A 20695-nucleotide genomic window follows, 5' to 3' on the forward strand; every position below is an offset into this window, starting at 1 on the left:
AGGTTCCAGAACATAAATGCGCCTATAAGACGTTTTGCCTCTACCGATAGTTATATTTTGTCTTCCTTTTGCTTTGCGTGCACACACACACACACACACACACACACACACACACACACACACACACACACACACACACACACACACACACACACACACACACACACACACACACACACACACACACACACACACACACACACACACACACACACACACACACACACACACACACACACACACACACACACACACACACACACACACACACACACACACACACACACACACACACACACACACACACATAACACGATTCCGTGGCGCGGTTGATAGAGCGCTGGACTGTCAAGTACGGTGGTGCTCGCAGTACCTGGTTCGAATCCTGTCCAGGGACGAAATTATTTCGGTATCGCTGCGCTTCGGGTCGTTACTCTGACTCGTGGGCGGGGAGTTGTGTGTGTGTGTGTGTGTAAGGTCATAGCATTACCCATAGATCGGTCATACGAGCTCTGAGCTCTCTTCTGGGAGGGAAATAGCTGTCGATCACGAGTCCAACACGTGATCCAAAAGACCAAGGTGAATACATACACACACACACACACACACACACACACACACACACACACACACACACACACACAACACACACACACACACACACGCGCGCGCGCGCGCGCGCGCGCACACACACACACACACACACACACACACGCACACACACACACACGCACACACACACACACACACACACACACACACACACACACACACACACACACACACACACACACACACACACACACATTGAATGATCCGCAGCCTAATTCTAAGATGAGAGGGTCGGAAAAATGGGACTACCCAAATCGTAAGAAGAGCAAAGAAAGAACAAATAACAAAGGAGGTCTGTTGGTAGATGATGAAAGACTAATATAAGCCATACAAAAAAAAAAAAGAAAAAAAAAGGGGGGGGGCAAATGATTAAATAAATAAGTTAACCTCTCTCTCTCTCTCTCTCTCTCTCTCTCTCTCTCTCTCTCTCTCTCTCCCTCTCTCTCTCTCTCTCTCTCTCTCTCTCTCTCTCACATTGAAGGGCATAATTTAATTCGTGATTCACAGCATGGTTTCTCCAAGAATAAGTCATGTGTGACTAATCTTCTATCCTTTTACACTAAAGTATATAAGGCGTCAGACAACAATGAAAATTACGATGTTATTTACCTTGACTTGCAAAGCGTTCGACAAAGTGCCACACCAGAGACTACTAAATAAAATCAAAGCCCATGGCATAGGAGGAAAAGTGTTAGAATGGATTAGAGCTTGGATTAGTAACAGAGAACAGCGGGTCACCATAAATGGAATAAAATCTAGGTGGGGCAATGTTACTAGCGGGGTCCCCCAGGGCTCGGTTTTGGCTCCTTTGTTGTTCATTATGTATATAAACGACTTAGACGATGGGTTAAATAGTGATGTTAGTAAGTTTGCGGACGACACTAAAATAGGACGCCTAATTAGGTCAGGAGACGACGCCCAGATTCTGCAGGATGATCTTAATAAACTGTTAACATGGTCGGTGAAATGGCAAATGAACTTCAATATCTCTAAGTGTAGCGTGTTAAACGTAGGGCTACACAACCCCGAAAATAGATACAACTTAGATAACACGTTTTTAGAAAAATCTGAGTGCGAGAGGGACTTGGGAGTTCTGATGAGTCCGGACCTTAAAACCAGGAAGCAGTGCATTAGCGCCAGAAATAAAGCTAACAGAGCATTAGGCTTCATTGTTAGGACGGTAACGAATAGAAGTGCAGAGGTAATTATTAAACTCTATCTAGCGATGGTTAGACCCATCCTTGACTATGCGGTACAGTTTTGGTCTCCGTCCTACAGAATGGACATAAATTCACTAGAATCAGTACAGAGAAGAATGACCAAAATGATACAAGGACTCGGAAATTTGCCTTACGAAGAGAGGCTTAGGCACCTAAACTTACACTCTCTGGAAAGACGCAGAGTGCGGGGTGATCTAATAGAAGTGTTCAAGTGGATCAAAGGCTATAACAAGTGATGCAAACAAGGTCATCATAATAAAACAACAGGGCAGGACTCGCAGTAATGGTTATAAACTGGACAAATTTAGATTTAAGAAGGAAATAGGCAAGAATTGGTTTACTAATAGGGTGGTCAATGAATGGAATAAACGTAGTAACCATGTAGTAAGCGCTGGAACTATCAGTTGTTTTAAAAAACGATTAGACAACTTTATGGATGGGGATGACAGGTGGTGATGGATACGGAGCTGCCTAGTGTAGGCCTTATGGTCTTTTGCAGTCTCCTTTATTCTTATGTTCTTATGTATGTTCTCTCTCTCTCAAACTTTCTCTCTCTCTATCTATCTATCTATCTATCTATCTCTCTATCTATCTACCTATCATTAGGTTTCTTCCCCCTTGTCAGGCAGGTGGCAAGCCTAGGCATGGAGCACCCAAACATCCCACCTCCATCCGTCACCCGTTAGTTGCCCTCTCATCTTAGCTCCTCGTGGATGTCGGGTCATCATCCCTGTGCTCCCATTCACTGTCCGGGTCAGAAACAATGCACCAAGACACATCACATCCTCAGCAGTGCCAACTGCTTCATTGACATGCCAACCTTCCCTCTTCTCCCCCCCCCCCCACGCGAAAGTATTGAAGACGAGGATAAATCTCTTCCGGGAGCGTCAATTCATATTCCATTCAGAGCCATCCTCCACTCCCACTCTCCCACCTAACCTCTCTCTTGGCCTCACCCTTCCCTGGTCAACAGTGATTCTCCTTTTACGTAAGAGGGGTGGGGGTGGCTCTTCACCCCACCCATCCATCTCATTCATGGTCTTCTGAAGTTCACTCCATCAAACTCTGACTTGCACAGTCTTTTTGTTAGTCTTTCCTCCTTCGCCCTTTCATGTGCCCAAACCATCCCAATTTCATTTCATGTACTCTAACTGACAGCACCTATTCCACCACTGCTCACCCTCTCATTTCTTACTCTGTCCATCCTCGCGAGCGTCACTATACTTCCCGAACACATTAAAATTTCTCATTTCTGCCTCCCTTAAATCACAAGTCTCTACCTTACGGTGTCGTAGACACAATCACCCCTTCATACAGTCTTCTGTTCGCATGTATCTCCCGATACCTATTTCTCATAACAATTTTCCTTCCCCAAAGATATTTACTTGCTTCCCTTACTTTACAGTTGACCTCCGCCCCGACTCCTCTGTTTTCTGCTGCACCATGTGACCCTAAATATCTAAAACTATTCCCACTTCCCATAACCTCTCTCCTTTCAGACTTACCCCAGCCAGCTTGCTGCCACACTCACCTCTTGTATATCACAGTACCTTACTTTCATTCACATTTACCTTCAAATTCCTCCTATAGCATACCTTCCCAAACTTCGTCATCAACTGCCGCAGGCTTTATTCTGAGCCAGCCACCACAAGCGCAGTTACGTACATCAGAACGCAACTACTGGCTCACCTCCCACGTCCCTCCAGTCTGTCGTCTAACCATCTCCACTCCTCTGACCATCATCCTGGCATCTAACTAACATCCATGCACATATTAACCAGCCATGGCAACATAACGCAGCTCTGGCGCAGCCTCACATTCACCTCAAACCACTCACTTTTGCTATTCCCAGCCCTAACACAAGCTCTATTACCCATGTAAAACAAATGAATGCTCTTAACAGCTTCCTCCCTATCCCTCTATCTGCAATACCTCCCACAGTGCCTTCTTGTCAACCCTGCCATAAACAATCTGAGTCTATAAGGCGCAAAAATCACCCATACCTTTTGCCAACAAATTTTCACAAATCTTCTTTACAACGAAAAATTGATCCATGGGCCGTCTGTTTCTTCTAAACCCATACTGTTCATCATCAATTATTCCCTCTGGTCCTCTCTTAATCCTCTTAATTAACACTCCAATATCCCTCTCCAACTACACTCAATAAACTGATCACTAAAACTACTACATTCACATTTGTACCCTTTTCCTTTGTAAAGTAGAATTAGACAAACTCCTACAGTCCTCCGGAACACACCCTCTTTTAGGCACACATCAAACAGCCCATCTACTACAACCGTTCCTCTCTTTGTTAGACATTGCGCATGACATTCATCCAACCCTGGTGCCTTACCAACTCTCATAATTTTTAATGTTCTTTGCCCCTTATCTTTTCTGATATCCCTGTCATTTTCCCTCCCATCGGAGTCATATTCCTAGATCGTCCCACTCCAAGAATCAATTCCTCCCTGACCTTCTCTGTATCCAACAACTCTCTGAAATACTCTACCCATCTTTCCGGTACCGCCTCCAACTCTATTAACATCTGTACATCTCCACCCTCTACCTTGTTCTCTCTCCATGACTCACCCCTTCACTCTCTTCATTTTCTTCCAAAAATACTTTTTATATTCTTAAAGCAATGTCATACTCCTACCCCGTTTATCATCTACTCTCCTCTTTGCCTCCCTTACTTTACATTTTCCTTCTCTCTTCTTGTACCTCTTATATACATACTTCCCTAGTCCTACTTTGCAACAGATCTACATATGATCGGTTTTTCTCTCATACCAATGCCTTCACCTCTTCCTACCACCTTTTACTACCCTTGTTTCTGCTCCTTCCAATTCCACCGTCCCACATACAATTTTTTCACAATTAGTTTCCTCCTCCTGAACACATACCCATTCTTCTTCTATTTTTACCTGCCCCTCTCTCCCTCACTACCTCCTCCAATACTTATTATCTCAGCTTATGGTATTCCTTCCCCCCCCCTTTTTTTTTTCCTCATTCATTTTTATCAATTCCGATCAACTTTCTACCACCCACTCATTTCCTTCACTCACAATTTCCCTTCTTCCAAAAAATAATCTGAAACTCCCCAACTTTCTCTCCTGAAATCATGACTGTCCAGGACTCTTCTTGTGCATTGATGCCCTATCAACCACCTTTCCATCCACCACCATCGTTTTCCATGTATACTTACTCTTGGTTCTCTTTTTAAACAAACATTGTGTTTGGTATCATCAACTCCCTTTCTGAACACATCTCCTACATCACATCTCCAATATGATTACCTGGTTCTCCATATTTCCATGCTATTCCATCTATTGTCTCTCCTACTCTAGCAATGAGATCCCCAAGCACCACTGCACTCACAGAAGCCCACATATCCCTTCCCAATTTCTTTCTGACCCACAACCTTGAAGAAGACCCAGTCCCTCCACTCCACCAGGCGCTTTTCTTTCTCATCACTTACCGCCCAAACCACTCCTTCCCTCCCTCACTCCCTCATCATTCTCCCCCACCTCAAAAGCACCCATCCTTTTCAACTTAACGTTAACACATCCATCTTCCTTCTGCCAATCTTTTACTGCCAATGTCTTCCTTTTTATCTGTACCACAACCATGCGCATTTGATGACCCAAATTTTAGAGCTCTGCTTGAAGATCGCGTCCCAGACCTTTCTTTTGCCTTGAGTTGACGTAGGATGAACATACAGTGAACAGAATCCCTAGTCCCATCAACCCGTCCCATTTTGTTGCATTTTGCGACTCGCATAGGAATCACGGTGGCGGAATTCTTCCCCTACCCCGTACCACAGGGGAGTCGTAGAAGTGGTAAAGGGTAGGCGGCTAGGTTCGTGGAACAGAATAAGGGAAGGGCTAGTTGTTGTAGTACATACGTAGCACCATTTCTCTATGGGGAAGATAAATGAATAATAAACACATACAAATATATATATATATATATATATATATATATATATATATATATATATGTATGTGTATATATATATATATATATATATATATATATATATTAGTATATAAATTATATTTTTTTTATTAATTTATTGATAAATAGACAAAAATAAGCAAAATATAAATAAAGTAAATGGATGATTAAAAAATAAACAAATAAATACGTGAATAAATAAGTAAATGAACAAATAGATAAACAAACAAATGAATAAATAAATAAATATATAAGTAAAGAAATAAATTAATAAATGAATAAACAAACAATTAAACAAACAAATAAGTAGATAAATAACTGGTGCGAAGAGACACACCACCTGATATATTACTTCGGGTTTTCCTGCTGAATTTGTTTAGCAAATTTACGTGGAGACTTGTCTATCTTACGCTTAATAACATTTAAAGTGTGTGATATCAGTCTCCTGGGCCTGCCACAGCGCTGACGTGGGATAGGTAGTCACGCCCCCCCCTCCTCCACCACCCTTTAAACGGAACAACCAGCAACACTCTGTTGCTCCTGTATTTTCAGAGATTTACTTCCCAGAATGCCCTGCCTTAAACAGGACCACTATAGCAGCAATCTTGTCACGTTCGATTTCACGTCCACCACTCATAGTCGGCAACACAGACGCCAAACCACTGAGAATTTACGTCAAATCGAAGGCCAAGCGCGCCGAGCTCCACAAACATAAACCTCACCCTGTGCAGAACCCCTGTGGCATGCCCAAGTGCCGCCCCGCCCCGCCCCGCCCTCGGGGAGGGGGGGGGGGGCAAAGTTCTCTTTGACCCCTTGTTATTTTCCTGTACCATTTCTCTGAATATTCATTTCCTTTTTTCGCCTACCTACCCTGTGGTGGGGGAAAATAATACTGCCACCAAGTATTTCCACTTGAGTCGTAAAAGGCGACAAAAAAGGGACGGGGGTTGGGATTAGGAGTCCTACTACCTGTAACCCCAAAAGGGGACATTCCTAAAAAAGAAAGTAAAAGCATAAGAGGGTCTGGGAGTTTTCCAACCAGTACCCTAAGGTTTGGTCTTTTAATGTGCGTGGATGTGGTACAGATGAGAGTAAAAGGGAAGAGATAGACAGTATGTTTGTGAGAAGAAAGATGTACTGGCTTTGAGTGAAACTAAAATGACAGGGAAGGGCAACTGTGAGTTAGGGAGTGTAAGTGGGAGGTTATCAGGAGTGAAGAGTGGACGAGGGAGAGAAGGGGTGGCTATACTAGTAAGAGAAGAGATAAGTAAGTGTGTAGTGGAGTGGAAGGTGTCATAAAGGTTGATGTGGATGAAGGTGAAACTGGGAAAGGAGATGTGGGTTTTTGTAAGTGCGTATGGGCCTAGTAGTGAGAAGAGCGTAGAGGAAAGGGAGGCATTTTGGGTAGATATAAATGAGTGCATAGAGGGATTAGGGAGAAATGTCAATGTAGTTGTATTGGGAGACCTAAATGCTAGGGTAGGAAATGAACCAATTCACGGAGTGTTTGGGAAGTATGGAAACCCAGGCAAAAATCGTAGTGGAGAATTGATGGTGGAGATGTGTCTAGAAAGAGAGTTGATGATAGCAAATACAGTGTTTAAGAAGAACGTCAAGCATAAGTACACATGGGAGAGGGTGGTGAATGGAAGGGTGGCAGATAGAGCGTTAATGGGCTATATAGTGGTGACCAGGAGTATGGTAGGGGGAGTTAAAGATGTACATGTCCTAAGGGGAGAGAGTGGGGGAATATCAGATCATTTCCTGGTGGAAGGTAAATTGAGAGTGGAGAATAGGTGGAGAAAGAGGAAAAGGGCAGAAGGTAGGGAGGTACTAGAGTGAACTGCTTAAATGAGGAAAAAAAGGAGAATGAGTATAAGAAGAAGTTGAGAGAGGAGTGGGAGAAAGTAAAGGATAGAGTAGAACTAGGAGTGGAGGAGGAATGGGGATGGTTCAAAGAGGGAGTCATAAGGTGTGCAAAGATGGTGTGTGGAACAAGGAGGGCGGGAGGAAATAGAAGGAAGGGTAGTGAGTGGTGGGATGAGGAAGCAAAGAAATGTGTAGAAGAGAAGAAGCAGGCATTCATAGATTGGCTACAAATTAGGACGAGGGAATCGTATGAGAGGTACAAAGTAAAGAGAAAGGAAGCAAAGCATAAGATAAAGGAAGTAAAGAGGAGAGCAGATGTGAAATGGGGAAAGAGTATGACAGAAAATTTTGAAAGTAATAAAAAGATGTTTTGGAAGGAAGTTAAAAGAGGAAGAGGAGGCGAATCAAGTAGAGAAGAAAAGGTGCAGATGGAGAGATGATAATGGAAGAGAGGGCAGTGAGAGGAAGGTGGGCAGAGTATTTTAGGGAGTTGCTAAATGTGAAGGAGGATAGGGAGGGAAAGGTAGTTGCAGTGGGAAGCGCTAAGAAAATGAGAGTGATAAGTGAGGAAAATGAAGGAGAAATAGGGAAGGATGAAGTGAAAGCAGCTGTTAAGATGATTAGAGCAGGTAAGGCACCTGGTTGGATGGATGCCATGCAGAATGTCTGAAGAAAGGAGGTGCAGTTATGGTGGACTGGCTGGTGAGGTTATTTAATGTTTGTTTAAGAAAGGGTAGAGTGCTAGAGGACTGGAGGAGTTCCTGTATAGTTCCGCTTTACAAAGGAAAGGGGGACAAGTGTGAGTGTGGTAGTTACAGAGGGATCAGCTTGTTGAGTGTAGTTGGGAAGGCTTATGGGAGGGTCTTGATTGAGAGGATCAGGAGAGGAACAGAGGGAGTAATTGGTGAGGAACAGTGTGGTTTTAGGACATGTAGGAGATGTGTAGATCAGATTTTTGTCGTAAGACAGATATATGAGAAAGCTATAGGAAAAGGTAAGGATTTTTTGGGGGGTTTTATGGATCTGAAAAAGGCTTACGACAGGGTAGACAGGAAGGCACTGTGGGAGGTACTGCAGATATATGGGATAGGAGGAAAGCTAAAGAGCAGTCAAGAGTTTTTATGAGATTAATAGAGCTTGCGTTAGGATTAAAAAATGGAGAGAGTGAATGGTTTGAGGTAAAGGTGGGACTTCGTCAGGGATGTGTTATGTCACCCTGGCTGTTCAATCTTTACATGGATGAGGTGGTGCGAGAGGTGAATGCAAGGGTAGTGGGTCAGGGGTTGGAGATGATTAAAGAAAATGGAGAAAAGTGGAAGGTAAGCCAGTTGTTGTTTGCCGACGACACTGCGCTTGTAGCAGGATCAGAGGAGGGATTGAGGAAGTTAGTGACAGAGTTTGAGAAGGTGTGTGAAAGAAGGAAGTTGAAGATAAATGTGGGCGAAAGTAAGGTGATGGGATGTACAAGGGGAGAGAGTGACAGTAGGCTGGAAATGAGCATTAAGAGTAAGAAACTGGAGGAAGTGGATAGTTTCAAATACTTTGTTGTGAATGTGACAGAAAAGGGAGGAGTGAAGGTGGAGTTAGAATGTAGATTGAGAGAAGCGAGTAAATGCCTTGGTGGATTAAAAAGTGTAATGAGAAATAGACATCTGGGAATGGATGCTAAGAGGAGGTTATATAAAGGAGTGATTGTGCCAACAGCAATGAACGGGGCAGAAACATGGAACATGAGAGAGAGAGAGAGAGAGAGAGAGAGAGAGAGAGAGAGAGAGAGAGAGAGAGAGAGAGAGAGAGAGAGAGAGAGAGAGAGAGAGAGAGAAGGAGTTTGAATGTGTTTGAGATGAAATGTCTGAGAAGTATGATAGGGGTTACTAGGCTAGATAGAGTGAGAAATGAGGAGGTGAGGAGAACAGGGGTGGAAATGGAGCTGGGAGATAGGGTTGATGAAAGAGTATTAGGATGGTTTGGACACATGGAAAGAATGAGTGAAGAAAGATTAGTAAAAGAAGTGTGGAAGGCAGAGGTGGAAGGCGTGAATATGAGGGGGCGTCCTAGGATGAGATGGATGGATGGGGTGAAAGGGGCTTTACAAAAGAGAGGAATGTCTGTTGAGGAAGGACGGGAAAGGACAGAAGATAGGGGTGAATGGAGAAGGGTTGTGTATAGATGAGGCTGTGATGCACGAGGTGGAGTGGGTGGGAGATGGGGGCTGAGGAAGTATGTATGAAAAAAAAAAAAAAAAAATGACGCAGCCCGAAGGGATTTCTCCCCATCTTCTCCTTTCCTGCATGAGGGGACGGAGAGGGGGGGGGGTCGCCGAATTTATAAAGCGGCCTTGCTGTGGATGTGCTTTGTCTAGCGACACTGCTTCTGACACAGGGCAGTGGACAGGATGCAGGAATGACCCGTCATCCAGGAGGTGTCAAGATAGGGGGGAGGGAGGAGGGTGGAGGGGAGTGGAATATAAGGGAAATGAAATGGGTGGGAGTGGTTTCTATGCCTTTTTCTTTTTGGGGGAAAAAAGCCTTTGGTATATGTATGTATGTATGTATGTACAAAGGAGGCAGCCAAAAAACAAAGGCACAAATGCCAATCCCAGCCATTCCATCCCCACATACTCCACTCCCATCTACCCTCTTCCCTCCCTCTTATCTTGGCTCCTCCTGAATGACGGGTCATCCTTGCATCTCGACCATTGCCCTTGGTCAGAAGTAGAGTCGCAAGACAAAGTACATCCACAGCAAGGTCGCTTAATTAAATCGGCGACCTCCCCCCTCTCCGTCCCCTCATGCAGAAATGGAGAAGACGGGGAGAAACCTCTTCGGACTGCGTCAATTTATTTTTCACTCCCTTACTCCCCATCTCCCCACCCACTCCACCTCATGCATCACAGCATCATTCATACACAACCATTTTCCATTCACCCCTATCTTCTGTCCTCTCCCGTCCTTCCTCAACAGACATTCCCCTCTTTCCCAATGCCCCTTTTACCCCATCCATCCATCTCATCCTTGGTCGCTCTCTCATATTCACTCTTTCCACATCTGCCTTCCACACCTCTTTAACTAATCTTTCTTCACTCATTCTTTACATGTGTCCAAACCATCCCAATACTCTTTCATCAACCCTATCTCCCAACTCCCTTACCACCCCCGTTCTCCTCTCCTCGTTTCTCACTCTAGCCTAGTAATGCCTATCATACTTCTCAGACACCTCGTCTCAAACACATTCAAACTCCTCCTCTCTTCCTCTCCTATGTTCCATGTTTCTACTACATACAGTGTGTTGGCACAATCACTCCTTCATACAATCTCCTCTTCGCATCCATTCCCAAATGTTTATTTCTCGTTACACTTTTTAATCCACCAAGGCATTTACTCCCTTCTCTTAATGTACATTCTACCTCCACTCCCACTCCTCCCTTTCCCGCCACATTCACATCCAAGTATATATAAGTGTATGTACACACATATATATATATATATATATATATATATATATATATGTAATGTGTGTATATATATATATATATATATATATATATATATATATATATGTGTGTGTGTGTGTGTGTGTGTGTGTATACACTATGTCATATCCTGTAGCATGAGTTATCCATCAGGCGTATGATTCAGTACATAAAAGGGTTTTTAGTAGTCATTATCATATGCTTAGAAATTTGAGTTTATAACGTATTATTACTACATCTTTGAATATTCAGAATACATTTTCTGCTGAAATTTGCATTCATAACTCGCTTTACATCAACTATACATGTGTCAGGTACAGAACCTAATAATAGTTAGCAGCATAAACTCTTCCATGCAGACTTTCATTCGTTCCTTCTATGCAGATGTTTACCGTGTCCAGAGGGCTGCGAGGAATGTCGCGAAGAGGGTTTGGTGTGTGTGGCACGGTACAACGCCGTCAGCAGGCTGGTGCCTGTGCTGGTGCAGGCCGTCTGCGTCCTGGCCTGCCTCGCCCTCTCCGTCATCGTGTTCAAGCTCAGGAAGTGCAAGGTAGTACGGACGGATTACACACATACGCACACATACACACACACACAGGCACACACACACACACACACACACACACACACACACACACACACACACACACACACACACACACACACACACACACACACACACACACACACACACACACGGCTCGGTGGCGGATTGGTAAAGCACTGGCCTCACAAGCCAGAGAACCGGGGTTCGATTCCCCGGCCGGGCGGAGATAAGTTGGGTTTGTCTCCTTTCACGTGTAACCCCTGTTCACCTAGCAGTGAGTAGGTACGGGACGTTAGTCAAGGAGTTGTGACCTTGCTGTCCCGGTGTGTGGTGTGTGAGTGGTCTCAGACCTACCCAGAGATCGGCAAATAATGAGCTCTGAGCTCACTGCCGTAGGGTGGTGTCTGGCTGTCTCGACAGAGACTGCAGCAGATCCGAGGTGAATACACACACACACACACAAACACACACACACACACACACACACACACACACACACACACACACACACACACACACACACACACACACACACACACACACACACACACACACACACACTTCAACGAATGGACGGCTTAGAAGACGTTCTGAAGAGAATTGAAGTTTGTGGATCCCAACGCAAAGAGAAGTGCCTATTGTATTTACAGGGTGGGGGGGAAATTGCTCGTGGAGTAGTAGGAAAGTAGGGAAAGAGGACAGGGGGAGGGATTACTGAGGGAAATGGAAGGAAATGAGGAAGGAGTAGACTTGGCCCAGGCAAACAGACGAAAGGTAAACAAAAGGCCTCCCGATGACGATGAAATGTCTAATAAAAATGTAAAGATTAGAAGTATAGACAAGAGCAATACAGTAGAAAGTGATGAGAATATTTTCCAGGGATTTAAAGAGGGTGGGGGGGACACAAACACCCCCCCCCCGACTGACAAGACTAGAAGAGAAGGTCGATAAGATGATCGAGGACTTGGAGCATAGGTTCGGTCATGTTGACAGTATTATACGAAGAGTTGAAAAATTGGAAGAACTAGAGAAGGCGAACAAAAACTTAACTAAGGAAATTGAAGAATTAAAAAAACAGTTAAAAGAAGTAAAAGATGAGAATAAAGTCTTAAAGGAGAATAATAAGGAGAACAAGGAGGGTTGGAAAAAAAATCGTGAAAATAGCAAGGTTGCATTCACTGACATAATCAGACAGCAAATGAATGAACAAACTGAAAACTCAGTTATTAAAGTGATGAGACAGAAGGAGAATATAGTAAGAGAGCAGACAAAAAGAAATGTATAATTATATTAGGAATGGAAGAGAAACATAACCCAGATAGAACCACAAGAATCAAAGAGGAAAATGAAAAAGTAAGAAATTTACTAGAATTAGTTCAGGAAGATGAACCAGAAATAATGAAACAAATCGAAGAGAAATTCAGGCTAGGGAAATATAGTACAGACAAGACCAGACCAATCAAGATTAAATTCAGGTCACAAACTACGGCTGAGAATATCTTATCCAAAACAGGGAAACTAGCAACAAGTGAACAATATAAAAAGGTATGGATAAAAAGGGAAATGAATAAAGAGGAAAGAGAGGAAGAAAAACAGAAAAGACTTGAAGCAAAGGAAAAAAACGAGATAAGAACGGAGTCAGAAAAAGAGAGATTCTATTGGAGAGTAGTGAATATGAAACTAAAGAAAGTCGACATACAAGAGAAAAACAAAAGGGAAACAGAGAACACAATGGAAGTGGCAGAAAACTAAGAGTGTCTTACACAAATATAGATGGATTAATAACAGGATTGAATGAACTGAATGATTATTTGAAAGAAAAAGAACCAGACATAATGGGAATTGTAGAAACAAAATTAAAAGGTCCACTACCACCCAACAGTGTAGGACATGATGCATACAATTATTGGATTAGAAACAGAGTGAAAAAGGAAGGGGGTGGAGTTATGTTCCTGACTAAGAAGGATATAAACGTGAAGGGTGTCACATATGGAAAGAATACAGTAGAGATGATAATGATGGAAGTAGAAGACAGAGATAAGAAGAACAAAAAGTTTGTGATAAATTATGTGCCCCCAAAAACAGCCTCATGGGAAGAGAGTGAACATAAAAGTATGTTAGAGGACACAAAGATAACATTAAACAAGATAATGGAAGAGGGAGGAAAAATAGTTATGATGGGCGACTTTAATTGCAAAGAAATCTGCTGGGAAGAAATGACAGTAAAGGGTGGAGACGGCTCATGGGGAAACGCTCTACTCGAGATGGTTACTGACCATACAATGACACAATGGATACAGGAGAACACTAGGTATAGAAATGAAGAAGAGCCATCGAAACTAGACCTAGTAATTACATCCGAACCTAGAATAGTGGACAAAATTGAATATAAAACACCAATAAGTAAAAGTGACCACATATTGATTGAACTGGAACTTAATGAAGAGAAATATATGAAAAGAAATGAACAATACAGAAAAGGAAGAATGATGTATGAAAAAACAAACTTTGATAAAATAAGAGAATTCTTTCAAAAGGAAAAATGGGAAGAAATATACAAAGAAGAAACAACAGTAGAAGAGAAATGGAATATTTTGACAAAAATTTACAAAAAAGGAGTGGAAAAGTATGTCCCAAGACAAAAACAAGAAAAAGAATATGTAAAATGCTGGTACAACAAAAGCTGTAGGGAGTTAAAAGACAAAAGAGACAAAGCCTGGACCAGATGGAAAAAAGACAGAAGACCTGAAAAATGGAAAATATATACCTGCTATAGAAATGAATATGTACAAATGTGCAGAGAGGAAAAGAGAAAATATGAAAAAGATATCATAGAAAAGTGTAAAGATCAACCGAAACTATTCTACAGATTTGTAAACAATAAACTGAAAAACAAACAAGACTTGGAGAAATTAAGACAGGAGGGAGTTGAATACACTGAGGAAATAGAAATGGCGGAAATTATGAACAAACATTTTAAATCAGTGTTTACAAGGGAGAACATACAACCTGAAGAGAACGAATGGAAAGAGAAAGTCCCCCCTATGGAAGAAATAGAAGTAACAAAGAATGAAATATTAACACACTTGAATAATCTTGATGTCAGAAAATCGCATGGACCAGATGAAATAGCAAATTGGATACTAAAAGAATGCAGGAATGAACTGGCAGACAAAATACATAGCATACTAAATAGTTCCTTGAAAGAAGGAAAAGTTCCAGAAGATTGGAAAAAAGCAAATATAGTACCTATATACAAAGGAGGAAATAAAGAAGAACCTACAAACTATAGACCAGTCTCTAACAAGTACAATAGCAAACATTTGTGAAAGAATTATCAAAAGTAGATGGGTAAAATATTTAGAAAAAAAAACAAAGTGTTAAATCCAAGGCAATTTGGATTCAGACAAGGACGATCATGCATCACCAATTTAATATTTTTCTATTCAAGGCTAATAGATATAATACAAGAAAGAGATGGATGGGCGGACTGTGCATTTTTAGATCTAAAGAAAGCTTTTGACAAAGTACCACATAAGAAGTTGCTTAAGAAATTAGAAACTGAAGGAGGAATACAGGGCAAACTACTAAATTGGATGGAGGACTTTTTGCAAGAAAGAAAAATGAGAGTAGTGATAAGAAACCAACACTCAAAATGGGATGAAGTAATAAGCGGTGTTCCGCAGGGAACAGTTCTGGCCCCAATAATGTTTGCTATATATATTAATGATATGGATGAAGGAATAGAAAGCTATATGAGCTTCTTTGCAGATGATGCAAAACTACTGAAAAGAGTGAAAACTGAAGAAGATTGTGAATCACTACAGAGAGATCTAAATAAGGTACAAGAATGGAGTAGAAAATGGGAGATGGAGTTCAATACAAAAAAGTGTAGTATAATGGAATTTGGAAAAAGCAAAAACAGAATAACAGGAGCATATAAATTGGGAGAAGAAGGAATAAAAAAAGTAGAAAATGAGAAGGACCTGGGAGTCATTGTTATGAATAATATGTCACCTGAGAAACATATAAATAAGATATTTGGAGAAACTTATAATCTAATAAGAACAATCAAAGTTGCATTTACATACCTGGATGAAGAAATGGTGAAGAAAATCCTAATCACCCTGATAAGACCAAGATTGGAATATGCAGCAACGATATGGTCACCAAGTACAAAAAAATGTATAAAAAAACTTGAAAGAATACAAAGAGCAATTACAAAATTGGCACCAACACTCTCAAAACTATCATATGAAGAGAGACTAGAAAAACTTGAACTACAGACACTAGAGCAAAGAAGAGAGAGAGGAGATTTGATAACTACTTACAGAATCATGAAAGGCATAGAAATTACTGACAGAGAGAATCTGATAAAATGGGATGACAGAAATACTAGAGGACACGGAAAGAAAATGAAAAAAAGACAGCTATAGAAGAGATTTGAAAAAGAACAGCTTTCCTCACAGAGTAATAGACAGTTGGAACAAGTTAGATGAGAAAGTGGTGTGTGCAAAAACAATACATGAATTTAAAAATAGTTTAGATAAAATGAGATATGAAGACGGGACCCCACGAGCATAGCTCCCCTTCCCGTAAAATACAACTAGGTAAATACACACACACACACACACGAGTTTATGAGTTTATGAGTTCATGAGTTTAAAAGCAAACTAGACACTGCGAGATACAAAGGCGGGATATCACGAGCATAGCTCCCCTTCCCGCAAAATACAACTAGGTAAATACACACACACACACACACACACACACACACACACACACACACACACACACACACACACACACACACACACACACACACACACTTCAACGAATGGACTTCATTCACTGACATAGTCAAACAGCAATTGAAAGAACATAATGAAGACTCAGTTATTAAAGTGATGAGACAAAAGGAGAATATAGTAAGAGAATTAGCTGACAAAAAGAAATGTATAACCAGATAGAACTGCAAGAATCAAGGAGGAAAATGAAAGAGTAAGCAGTTTATTAAAATTAGTCCAGGAAGATGAACCAAAATTCAGACTCGGAAAATATAGTACAGATAAGACCAGACCAATTAAGATTAAATTCAGGTCACAAACAACAGCAGAGAAAATTCTATCCAAGACAGGGAAACTAGCATAATTTCGGTACAGCTGCGCTTCGGGTCGTTACTCTGACTCTCGTGGGCGGGGAGTTGGGTGTGTGTGTGTGTGAAAGGTCATAGCATTACCCATAGATCGGACCTACGAGCTCTGAGCTCTCTTCCAGGAGGGAAATAGCTGTCGATCACGAGTCGAACACGTGATCCAAAAGACCAAGTGAAAGACCAAGTGAATACACACACACACACACACACAGTAGTGTGTGCCAAATCAATACATGGATTTAAAAACAGTTTAGATAAAATGAGATATGAAGACGGGACATCACGAGCATAGCTCCCCTTCCCGTAAAATACAACTAGGTAAATACACACACAAACAGATTCTTACAGTTTATCGTTCAATTGCAGGTGGTGGGTGCCTCGCTGTGGACGATGCTGGAGGTCATTCTTCTAGGGTCCATCATACTCTATTGTACGGTAAGCTAAGACTATTGCCTTTGAACTAACCTTTTCATCCATATTCGATCATACTCTTCCATTTGTTTTGTGGTGTTACCACTGCTTGGAGATATACCTTATTCTGAGATACATCTAGGATATGATTTAGATCTTTATTAGTGGGCGGCGGGTCTTCAACATGTCAGGGTCGATCAGGTAAACAATTGCACCCCATTTTCTACAAAAACTCCGAACAGTAGTACACTGAATAAAGCAAACACTAATTCTTTTCTTTTTATATGCAGTGAACAAAACTTACAGTACGTGTGTGCTTGACATGTTCAGTTGTTTTTTCTGCAGAAGTGCATGAAACTTCCATACTATATATTCATACGAACGCTTATGCACTTCAGCTTATTAACTCGCTAAGGAGATCTAGAGAATCTTATTCAGGGTAATGTCAGACCATTTTATTCAGGGAGAAATATAAATTCTTGGAAAGGTTCATTCTTTCCGTGCAGACCTCATCAAATCTTATTCTTGCTGCGGCAGGCACACTGTGCCTCGCCATTTTGACTTTATCCATGAGAAAAGAGCATCGTTAATGACGAAGGTCAAGAGTGGAACCATCTTCCCCCAGAGGTGATCGCGTCTAGCAAAGACCAAAATATGTATTAGCTTTGGCTGGCATGTTGTAGAGTTCGTAGTCTTAAGATTCACATCTTAGCAATATTTGTACTTGTTTATTTATTCCCTTACTACAGTAAGAAATTCCCTGGGGGGGTGGGGGGTGAGTGTTTGATTCATCATTGCCACAACGTATTTGCATGATATATCTTTTTTATGTTCATATCTAAACGAAAATACGTTAGTTGTTACACAAATTTTTCCGAGTGTTGGTGTAGGAACTTGAGAACCGAATCACGAAAGGGCATCAAATCGCTTAGAAATTTTGCTGGTGGAGGACCATCCTCTGTCAGAAATAGTAATATGATGTCGCACGGGTGTCCCTTCCTTGTGTACTTTTGGCAGGCCCCCGTAAAGACACAGGGGCAACTTGGGATTAACAACCTGATTAATTCTCCCCTCACCTTGTTGTATTTTTTTTAAAGTCCCTTGAGTTGTTTTTGAGTGGATTTTTTGTGCGCTTTTTTTTTGTCATTATTGGCAAGTAGGTTATGAACTTCAGACTCATAATTAGAGTGCGCGAGGATAATAACTCTTTCCTCCCACCTTTGCTCTTGTGATGAGGATATTTCCCGGTTTTCCGATATCAGTTTCCAAAATCATCAGCCTACCATCTATTTCCTCTCTCTCTCTCTTTCTCTCTCTATCTATCTCTCCTTCTTTTTCTCTCTCCCTGTCATATCTCTTTCTATATCTCTATCCCTCTCCCCACCACCTTTCTCTGTCTTTCTCTATCCCTCTCCTTCTTTCTCTTTTTCCGTCAAACCATATCTCTAACTCTCTATCCCTCCCCCGCCATGTTTCTCTCTCTCTCTCTCTCTCTCTCCCCACACACACACAAGCCATCTCTCTCTGTCACAGGCGCACACAAGACACGCGCAATCTCTCTGTATCTCTGTCTTCCCTCCATTTTTCTTCAGCACTCTTTTTCTCCCACCCGCCATATCTCTCTTTCTCCTTCTGTGTGTGTGTGTGTAAGTCTTCAACTACTTAATAAACTTTCCTTTTGCAGGTGTTCTTGCAGTACCTGGAACCGAGTGTAGTTCTGTGTATGGCTTTGCCCTGGTTTAGGGAGTTGGGATTCGCGCTTTTCTACGGTTCCATAGTCCTTAAGCTTTACAGGTAAGTGACGGAGATGTCCATGGAGGCAATAGTGTAGAACACAGATGAAAAACTTACATGGAGCGAATGAATATAGGTGAGTGCATAGTAGTATAGTAAGAGGGGATTAGGTTGGAAATAATAAATGGTGCAATTATTTCGCAAAATGCATTTAAATCCTTACGACGAAGGCGTACCTTCTAATGATCTGATACGGGGGATAATAGACGACGATTTTGTTCAGTTGAGGGACGCACTTCAATTTAAACGTAGTCTTTATCAACACGTTTACGATGGAGTTGGCCCTATCGTTGTACAGAATTATCTGTCATTAGCGAGAGCAATATTCATAAAGTGTACCAACGCGTCGACGGCAAATACGTTCTTTAAGCTGAAGAAATAGGCTTGATGCTTACAGCAATATTATCCTCAGTGACCTCTGGCTTCAAAGGGCTTAAAATTGGATACATTTGAAAAAAGCCAGCGAACTTGATCAATTTTGTTGTGACGAATGCATAGCCTATCTATCCATCTAATTCTATTACATGTATGTATGTATATATATATATATATATATATATATATATATATATATATATATATATATATATATTGTGTGTGTGTGTGTGTTTACCTAGTTTACCTAATTTTTACCTAGTATTTTACGGGAAGGGGAGTTATGCTCAAGGTGTCCTGCGTTTGTATCTCGCAGTGTCTACTTTGCTGTTAAATTCATGAATGTTTTTTGTACACACTATTTTTTTTTTGTCCAGTTTGTTCCAAGTGTCCACCACTCTATGTGGAAAACTGTTCCTCAGATCTCTTCTATAACTATGTTTTTGAGAATGTGTGTGTGTGTGTGTGTGTGTGTGTGTGTGTGTATTCACCTTGACCTTTGGATCACGTGTTGGACTCGTGATCGACAGCTATTTCCCTCCTGGAAGAGAGCTCAGAGCTCGTATGACCGATCTATGGGTAATGCTACCTTTCACACACACACACACCCAACTCCCCGCCCACGAGAGTCAGAGTAGCGACCCGAAGCACAGCGATACCGAAATAATTTCGGCCCTGGGCAGGATTCGAACTGGGTACTGCGAACACTATTGTACTTCCCAGTCCAGCGATCTACCAACTGCGCCACCGTGTGTGTGTGTATTTACCTAGTTGTATTTTACGGGAAGGGGAGCTATGCTCGTGGGGTCCCGTCTTCATATCTCATTTTATCTAAACTATTTTTAAATTCATGTATTGTTTTTGCACACACCACTTTCTCATCTAACTTGTTCCAACTGTCTATTACTCTGTGAGGAAAGCTGTTCTTTTTCAAATCTCTTCTATAGCTGTCTTTTTTTATTTTCTTTCCGTGTCCTCTTGTATTTCTGTCATCCCATTTTATCAGATTCTCTCTATCAGTAATTTCTATGCCTTTCATGATTCTGTAAATAGCTATCAAATCTCCTCTCTCTCTTCTTTGCTCTAGTGTCTGTAGTTTAAGTTTTTGTAGTCTCTCTTCATATGATAGTTTTGAGAGTGTTGGTGCAGTTTTGTGATTGTTCTTTGTATTCTTTCAAGTTTTTTTATACATTTTTTTGTACTTGGTGACCATATAGTTTCTGCATATTCTAATCTTGGTCTTATCAGGGTGATTAGGATTTTCCTCACCATTTCTTCATCCA

At 41.5% G+C, this 20695-nt stretch overlaps 1 protein-coding gene across 7 annotated transcripts in view; it reads left to right on the forward strand.

Annotated features, from left to right (window-relative positions):
• Positions 1-20695, forward strand: part of smog (G-protein coupled receptor 158 smog) — a 205192-nt gene that overhangs the window by 78132 nt on the left and 106365 nt on the right. For all 7 annotated transcript variants that reach the window (XM_076201999.1, XM_076202000.1, XM_076201996.1 and 4 more), the window contains exons 5-7: positions 11515-11680; positions 17199-17267; positions 18928-19037. In XM_076201999.1, the coding sequence (XP_076058114.1) occupies positions 11515-11680; positions 17199-17267; positions 18928-19037 (345 nt within the window). The remainder of the gene's footprint in view (positions 1-11514; positions 11681-17198; positions 17268-18927; positions 19038-20695) is intronic.

The sequence above is a fragment of the Oratosquilla oratoria genome, chromosome 18, assembly GCF_046742065.1.
Source record: "Oratosquilla oratoria isolate Oo_2021 chromosome 18, ASM4674206v1, whole genome shotgun sequence".
Lineage (NCBI taxonomy): Eukaryota > Metazoa > Arthropoda > Malacostraca > Stomatopoda > Squillidae > Oratosquilla > Oratosquilla oratoria.